Source organism: Engraulis encrasicolus, chromosome 3 (genome assembly GCF_034702125.1).
Source record: "Engraulis encrasicolus isolate BLACKSEA-1 chromosome 3, IST_EnEncr_1.0, whole genome shotgun sequence".
Lineage (NCBI taxonomy): Eukaryota > Metazoa > Chordata > Actinopteri > Clupeiformes > Engraulidae > Engraulis > Engraulis encrasicolus.
Window position 1 is genome coordinate 17,654,208 of NC_085859.1, and position 9,355 is coordinate 17,663,562.

General features: G+C 43.7%; 1 protein-coding gene across 1 annotated transcript in view; it reads left to right on the plus strand.

The window, feature by feature from the left end:
• The first annotated feature begins 3,710 nt into the window (after window positions 1-3,710).
• ebf2 (EBF transcription factor 2) overlaps window positions 3,711-9,355 on the plus strand; it is a 45,971-nt gene continuing 40,326 nt past the window's right edge. Inside the window, exons 1-4 of the mRNA XM_063194338.1 lie at window positions 3,711-4,337; window positions 6,715-6,871; window positions 8,535-8,592; window positions 8,899-8,954. Coding sequence (XP_063050408.1) covers window positions 4,204-4,337; window positions 6,715-6,871; window positions 8,535-8,592; window positions 8,899-8,954 — 405 coding nt within the window. The 5' untranslated portion in view covers window positions 3,711-4,203. The remainder of the gene's footprint in view (window positions 4,338-6,714; window positions 6,872-8,534; window positions 8,593-8,898; window positions 8,955-9,355) is intronic.

The window sequence follows — 9,355 nt, forward strand, 5'->3', positions numbered from 1 at the left end:
ACCACACTCTCTCCGTCTCTCTCCCTTTCTCTAATCCCTCAGCACCCCCCCCCCCTACACACACACACACACACACACTCTCTGTCTCTCTCCCTTTCTCTACCCCCCACCCCCAAACATACACACACACACACACCCTGATCGCTCACTATGTGCGTAAAAGTGTGTAGTTTAGCCAGCTGGCTCATGACCTTGCTAATAAGTCTGAGGCCTGGCTGCATAATGCCTCCCTCCATCAGGTTTAGACCCAAGCTGAGTCAGACATCACTTCATACATGACACACACACACACACACACACACACACACACACACACACACACACACACACACACACACACACACACACACACACCTTCACCTACAGGATGTACAGAGAATGAACAAACAAAAAAGTCTATAGAATCAAATCGATCAAAGTGGTCATTGGTGCCTCTACCCCCACACTCTGCCAGAATCAACAGTAGTTCTCATGGTGTGCATGGTCTTGCCGCACATACAAATAAATGAAAAACACTGTGCACCAATTATACAGTAAGTGGGTTCAACTGCTTGTCACTGGTACGGTAGGCTGCTCTGTCGTGGTGGAACAATCATGTGCCCTCTATCAGTGTTTCTGAAGCTTTGTTCACACCGAGGATCACTTTCTAATATAGCAAATTCACATCACATTCAGACACAGCATCATAAATGATGTGTCCTGTACTCATTTCCATAGGCCTACAAATAAAATCATAGAAAGGAGTAGTGTAGGAGTGTGAGGCGATACCAGTCATGTGGAAAACACTGGTACAGGTGTCTTTTATAAGTGTGTTTCTGTCTCTATGCATTGTCTATGTACTTTGTCTCGTTTGTAAGTGGACCTTGTGTCTGGAAATAAAGTTGTTGTTGTTTATGATGATGATGATGATGATGATGATGATGATGGTGATAATTATGATTATGATGATATGGTATTGTACCACATTTGTGCTTTTATTCCTCTGTGAAGAAATGTCAGTGAAGACCTTGGTTTAAAAAATCAGCAATAAGATTCTCCTTAACTTCTCTCGGTGCAGCTGGTGGCGTGACCCCAGTCTTGGTGTGTGTGTGTGTGTGTGTGTGTGTGTGTGTGTGTGTGTGTGTGTGTGTGTGTGTGTGTGTGTGTGTGTGTGTGTGTGTGATGCTCTTTTCACAGGCCTGTGTGTGTACCCCCAGCTTACCTCTTACCACAAGAGTCCTCAAACACTCTCCATTCAGCCCTCTTTCAATGCATCCCACTTCACCCCCGCGCGCCCCCGCACACACACGTGCGCGCGCACACACACACACGGCCAGACACAATGTCTTTTCACCCCTGTATCAGTAATATCATTGGATGCTGGTGCGTGGCAGGGACATTGAGACTGTGCCGTTGGAGAGGTCTCATTGAGGCATATGAGAATGGGCGTTTCGGGTAGGGTGCGCACATCCAAAGAAGTCACTTGTTGCAGGTGCTAGACAAAAGTGCCAGACAGTGGAAGAAGGTAGGTCTGCACAATGCGGAATAAGCTCCAGAAAATAAAGTTTATTACAATAAAACAGCAACGTTTCGATAACCATGGACATATGCACATGCCTGACAAAGATCCGGGGTGATTGAAACGTTATTGTTATGCCTGACAAATGTCCAGGGTGATCGAAACATTGCTGTTTTAATGCAATAAAATGTATTTTCTGGAGCTTATTCCGCAGTGTGCAGACCTACCTTCTTCAAGTGTATGAGAATGGGAACACTGAAACTGGGGATGGACAAGGGATGCTGTGATTTGAAATGGCAAGTGGCGGATCATATCACATCTGTCACTTGTGGTTGTGGTGACTCCACTCTTAACCCCCACACAGCACCCATCCCCCTTTTTATTTTCTCCATCTTTCCGAAATGTGGAAAAAAATAGGCCTACATGATGTGAAGACCATAATATTGATGAAAAAAAGACACAGATGCGTTATTGGCATAACTAGGAGATGTAGTATACTGAATCGGTTTGGCACATTTAGGCCTACTGTGATCCATGACCCCATGACGCTACTCACTTTCCTTTCATCCATTTCTTGGATTTTAGGATGTTTTTCACTGCGAGACAGGGGCAGTCACACACACTATCAGGTAAAGTAGAGCAGCAATGGTTTAAAATGGGTCCAAAGTACAGTCAAACGTTAAGGGGAAAGAACAAGTCGGGAATGCATCAGAGGGCGAGGAGGGGATTCCTGGCCAGGGGATTCCGGGAGTGAGTCGCAGTCGCAGGCGGTAATTGGGAGAACAGCTGACTCGGCCGCGCGAATGGCAGATGGTCGGTGTGGCCGGGTGGCAGTGTGTGCGCGCGGGGCGGGGGTAACGCCCTTTGTTTAGGCGTTTGAGCTCCCCGCGCAGACAATAACCCCAGCAAGGGGCAAGAAAAGATGGGGAGAAAAAAAACTATCCTTTTCAGCCGCGAGAGGGGAGAGAAAAAACGGAAATGCAAAAAAGTTGGGGAAAAATAATTCGGGCCCCTTTGTTCAGTCCGTCTGCTCAGCTCGCCCGCACAGCTGTCCATAGTCTAAGCTGCGCCGGTGATTTTCAGATGGAGAAGTTAGCATATTTGTCCCTCCAACATTAGGTTTCAGCAGCGGGGATTCGTATGGCTTTAGGCAGACAATGCGTATTCAAGGCTTAACGCTCGTGTCTGAAAATAGCCTTTGAAACTGATCCTTTTTTTTGAGAGCAGGATGAGTTAATCAGCAATGACTTGATGTGTTGGCCTACAGGGCCTATATACTTTCTGTAGCCTATGTTGCTAGACTAGGCAATTCAAACTTTTTTTTCTTAGCACAGAATATCAGTTTTGTCCAGCAATGAATGCATCACCAGTAACAACTGATTTGACACAACAGGTTGCACCATAAGACAGTGGCCACGCAATCTCCTATACAGTGAAAATATTCATACCACAGTAGCCTGCTCTCCTGTTTCCCATGTTAGATCGAAAAATAACGCAATGACCCATGAATCACACAATCACGTTAGATGATGGATACACAATGAAACTCCCCAAAATCAAGGCTGCAAGGTTGCTGTTTTAGGCTACATAGGCTAAAAATTAGTCCCAGTCAATTAGCTAGTTACAGAATTTTCTAAATTATACCAGAAATGCAATGCTTTACATTGTTGGCTATAGTGGCAAGTATCCAATCAATTATTCTTGAGCCTTTCTACCGAGCTGATGTCACCAGTAAACAACAACAAACTATTAGGAGACAGCTTGTTTATAATGGTGTTGGGTTGTATGACGCCATGGCAACTGTTTGGCTACCCTTGCGGTTCGTATGCCGTGAGGAGAACTGTCACTTTCTACAATGGTATGCACAGTGTTGTCATTAGGGCAGAATGCCGACGCATGGATGCAGACAAAGACACAGAAAAAGAAAATAAATCACTCCACGGTCCATTGCAACGCAAGGTGAGCTAATCCCAGAAGAGAGCTTTTTATTGCGCCTCTCAACTATGACAACCACTTTGTTCAGACGCACTCTAATGTATATTGAGATCTACTCCAACGCAAACTTCATGAGACCAATCAGATTCATGATCGATACCATCCGCCAAATATGGTCATCCTTGCTCCGCCTCCAGCATGCCCTCGCGGGGTACCTCATTCATGCTCCACGAGCTGAAAGCATCACTGCCAATTTGTACAGCAGGCGCGCGGCCAACGGCACAACCACGTCTTCTCTTCATGTTTATTTGTTGGACTATACGCCGTAAGCCGTGCTGATCATCACAGTTAACTTAACGTCTGTGTTTTGAGTACGAGTGGTGTGTGTGAGAGCGAGTGATTCCGTGAATGAAAAGAGGCTTTTGGAGTCAGAAGTTGACAGTTGGTGAATGCGTGTCCACAGCAAAGGTGATGTCTGTTGAACTGCCCGCAACAAGAAAAGCACTTTGAGATTTCGACTAGACAATGCTCTTTCGTCGAAGAAGGATACATTTACTGCATTCTCTAGTGGTTCGGGGAGATATTTAAAGCTGACACCGCAGAAAACATTTTTTCCCGCGGAGCCGGACACCTGAAACCTTCTCGCAGAGTCCAGTGAACTACGAGTCAACAGGCATAAGCTCCCTAGGCTCATTCGAATTGGATTGTGTAGGCTACATACAGCTGTTGGACTGCAAGATACATCGGAAGTCTTGTTGTTGAGTTTTTAAATGTACGGGCTGCACGATCATCTTGGGAGGGACATCAGCGGATTGAAGGAGCGAGGACTTGGGGAAGATATGGACCCTGTGCGCTCGTGGGTTAGAACTGTCGGTGTGGTGGACGCAAATGTTGCTGCACAAAGGTGAGTCTATCTTACACAAGCACCAACTTAACAGACATCAGCAAGACACAGTAATGTAAAATGACGAGGTGTTTAAAAATACGCATTATGGAATTTTACTTAATGCGTAATTACTGCGTAATCGTGCTAATGTACCCAGAACTGTCTTGAGGTTATCTTTTAAAGTGCTTTCCTGTCCCCGTCCCCGTCTCCTCAAGACTACAACATAGGCAAAGTTCCAAAAACAGACATTGTAAATAAAATAAATATGTTTGAATAGTCTAACAACGCCCACTTTAAAGCGAGTTGATGCAGCGCACTCTGTATGCTTTATTTCTTGACACGGAGAGCAACAGGTCAGATGCACGGGGCGCTCGTGGGTCGCTTGGCTTTTCAGGCTCGCAGCATCTCTGGTAGTTGGGTGAACAAGGAGGCAGCCGTGTCACGAGCCGTCTGAAAGGGCCCAAACAAAACCAAACAAAGAGGAACAATAAAAGGCACCCGGCATCATGCCAGGGAGACCCCACTTGAGCCGGGGACGCTTCTCATCTCTGTGAAATGTAGACGTTTGATGGACACCTCTTAGTAGCCTATTTCTTGATTGTATCTCGGTGCTTTAGGCTATTAGACATCATGTTGTAGGCTACCAGTTGAAAAACATAAACGCATACAGAAAACTTTTTGGATAAGATTGGTAAAATATAGCAATGTATACAATACAATAGTACATACTGAAAACAACTTATTTTCTAAATATATAACAATACAGGAAATAATTGCCAATGTATTATCAATGAAGGTCAGGCGAAATTAAAGAGTAGATGAACTGATTAAAATGACAGTTGGACGGAAAAGCCTGAAGCCCAACTTGCCACGCTAACATTCCTGAAATACATGGCTAAACAACTGCACACTCATAACGCATCTAATTTCTATAATTCTTTGAGACATTTTAACACACATGTTGGGAGTCAGTGCACACTGCACAAGAAATCGAATACATAAAAAAAAAAACAAGAAGAAGCAAGGGATATATGATAAACACATTTTCGGGGGATACATATAAGGCCCTGTGTCTCAGATGAAGCTCCTCTTTTAAAACTTCGGAACGATTTAGAAGTAGGCTTATCATTCGTCATATCAAAATATTTAAACAAGCACTGGAACTTATATCATAATGTCTGTGCATTTGTAGAAGACAAGAATAGAGGAACAAGACATATGATGATGGATATGTGCGCGTTATAATGGACAATTTGGAAGGAAATATCGTCGTTTCCTCCGAATCATCGAACGGCTTGTCGGCTTTGCTCTTAAATAATGATCTTTAACTGACCCCTTGGACCCGGGGCAACTGCAGCGCAGGGCCAAATTATTTTAATAAGCATGCAGCCATGGTTGCAGCTGATTCCAGCAAAGACACAGCGTGAAGCTCATTCCCCATTACGCGAACATAAGCTACACACAGGCGCAGCCCACAGCCTATTCATTGCCATATGAAAAATAAAAGCCATTCGACGCAGTGCTCTCATGCTGATATCCGTTTTAGATGGGTGTTATTTCGTTTAAGTTGATCAAAAATATATGTGATCAGCCAATGCCAACATTTCCAATTAAATTATTTTTACATAGCTGTTTTCCAAAGCATAATTAAGACATTTCCCCAACTCATCAGTTGCAGTAAATAATTTTAATTCTATACACATAAAATATAATGACAGATATATTCACTCATTGTGAGTCTAATACTAAAGACTTCTCTCAAAATCATCTCACAAGAATAACAGCGTAACAGACTCATGAAAACTGAACATTCATGAAAAGAAAGCATTCACAGGTCTACTTATGGTATTACCATTGTTTAGGTTTATACTTAACTCCTGAAAGGAAAAAAAAGAAATAGTACCAAAAAGAGGGTATGTCTCTCTATTTTTCTCTCCCACTGAAATCCAATTCTCATTCTAAAACCTCATATCCAAACACAAGACATCTTGGGACGGGCAATCCCTAACCCCGACCCTAAACCCCCTGACCTGTGACCCTTCACCCCTAACCCCAAATCAAGCCTTTTGTGGCATCGTGCCCACATGTGCGGCCATGGGCACATGTTGTATACATTTATTCATTTGTATACATTTCTACTCTAATCCACAGCCTCTCAAAGAATTCCCTTATCCTCATATGTGGGGAATAATAACTAGACCGGCTTTGATTTATAGCATAACAGTTTTTAATTTGCCTGTTTAATTTGTTTTACCTTTTCCTTACACATTTGTGTATTGTCATTAAATGACACATCAGTGGTGCCTATATTGGATAGAATAAAAAAGAAAAGAAAAGACAGCAGACACGGCTTATTCTTCTAACACATTTTCTTCTCTATCTGTGTGTGTGGCAGTGGAGTTGCCCTGTCTCGAGCACACTTTGAGAAGCAGCCTCCCTCCAACCTGAGGAAGTCCAACTTCTTCCATTTCGTTTTGGCACTGTACGATCGCCACGGGCAACCTGTGGAGGTGGAGAGGACGTCGTTCGTTGACTTTGTGGAGCACGATAAGGTGTGTATGTGTGTCTTTGCATTTGGGTTATGGTGGTGGTGGTGGTGCACTTGTGAATATCACAGGACTATGAATCTATTGCATGTTTCTAAAACAAAAAAATATTCTTAAGCATGGATTGGACAGCCTTTCGTATGAACAGCAACCGTCTCTGGACTTTTAGACTTTTTGTAGCTTCTGTTTGCGTGTGTGTGTGTGTGTGTGTGTGTGTGTGTGTGTGTGTGTGTGTGTGTGTGTGTGTGTGTGTGTGTGAGAGAGAGAGAGAGAGAGAGAGAGAGAGAGAGAGATATAGAGAGAGAGTATGTGTGTTTGATGCAGAGAGATTGAGAGAGAGAGAGAGAGAGAGAGAGGGAGAGAGAGAGAGGGAGAGAGGGAGAAATCCCATACTCTAAATTCAATTCAATACTTTCCTAAGCATGCATTACTATGTTTTATATCCTGCATCATTTTGACTCAACTGTAGTGTTAATTGATGCTTTTCCCATATGGCTGCACTACGGCTGAGAAGAACACAACATTTTTGTTAGTCAAGGACGTCTTTACATGAAGCCTTGTCCTTGCTTAAAAGGCTTCCTTGCTGCTTGAACGCTGGAGACAGACAGTGCAGTGTACCAAAGTACAGTAGATATGCATGGAGCATGGAGACACTGGTGTCCCTTACTGCAATTATAGTGCTTCAAGAAACCACTAATTGATATCACTGCTCCAGGCTTTCTAGTTCTGTCTGAAAAGGGAATGTGTGTGTGTGTGTGTGTGTGTGTGTGTGTGTGTGTGTGTGTGTGTGTGTGTGTGTGTGTGTGTGGGGGTGTGTGTTTAGTGGAGTGTGTACTTCAATGATGCAATGGGTGATGTCAGTATGGCCTCACTCTCAACTACACATCTTATTCAAGTTGAATGGAAAAACACGACAAATACATAGGCATTTCAGTCTAAGCCATCTTCAGTATTGTTTTCAGTGTGCAGTTCTTCTCTAAAAAATGTACTGATTTACTTGTTTTCACCTTAAGAGTTTCTTTACAGTGAGCTGTCTGGAGTTGAATGCACTACCCCCCAAAAAAGATGTCATGAGAGTTGCTGTATTGTGCCCTAAAACTCTCCTGACCATATACGGGCAAGATTGCCCATGGGGACTCGGGCTCGAATCCCGCCTGAGTCGTTTCCCATTATATTACACTTAGCTGACACTTTATCTAAAGCCAATTACAGTTATGTTAGTACAGGGTGTTGGTTACAGCCCCTGGCGCAGTGCAGGGTTAGGTGCCTTGCTCAAGGGCACTTCAGCCATGGAGAGAGATAGAGGGTGGAAGGGTGGTATTCAAACCTGCAACACTCTGATCTGGTCCCTGGAGCTGTGGGGTCTGGTCCATTGCTCAAGGGCTCTTCAGCCATGGATGGATGTGTAGGGAGAGGTTAAGAGTGGGATTTGAACCTACAACGCTTCTGAACTTAAGACCATCTCCCTAACCATTAGGACACAACTGCCCCGTTAAAGAAAGGCTTAAAAAAGTCCAAAGATATAAAACATAAATGGATGTCAGTAGGGTCTAGTGTGATTTCCCGTAGACATTATTCTGAAGTGTAGTTTTATGAAGTGGCCAGGAAACCAAATGGATCCGTTTAACTGCAGCTGCGCTTTTGTACACTTTGCTTTTTTCACAAGCAGACAGGAGAGAAGACCAATAATGGCATTCACTACAAACTACAGCTTCTCTACAGCAACGGTGAGTCACTTTACACACACACACACACACACACACACACACACACACACACACACACACACACACACACACACACACACACACACACACACACACACATTTTTTCTCTCTGTCTGTTCGTCTGTCTGTCTGTCTGTCTGTCTGTCTGTCTCTCTCTCTCTCTCTCTCTCTCTCTCTCTCACACACACACACACACACACACACACACACACACACACACACACACACACACACACACACACACACACACACACACACACACTCACACCGACATATGTAACACAATATTCATCTATGTGTTTACAGGTGTCCGCACAGAACAAGACCTGTATGCCCGTCTCATTGACTCCGTGACCAAACAGGTGAGACAAGCAGACTTGAAAACACTCAGACACACAGAAGAGAAGTGATACATCAAAAGTGAGGTTTAAAAAGTAAAAGTAGATGTAAACTAGAAATGCACCCACAGAGCGCAGACCTCCACCACGGAAGCTGTTTGATAGAATATTTTTTTCCCAAAACGTTCTGCCTCCTTTTTGTGGAGTTAGAAACTCGAATGCCCAAATTCACCCTATCCCACAATGGTGAAGAAGCTTTAAAAGGGTTCTGATTCTGGATCACTATCACAATTGAATTCAATCACTTGTTCCTTTGGTCATTTCCAACAACTCCACAAAGTTTCATCCAAATCCTTTCATAGCTTTTTGAGTTATCCTGCCGACAGACAGACAATCAAAGAGACAAACAGACAGACAGACAAGCA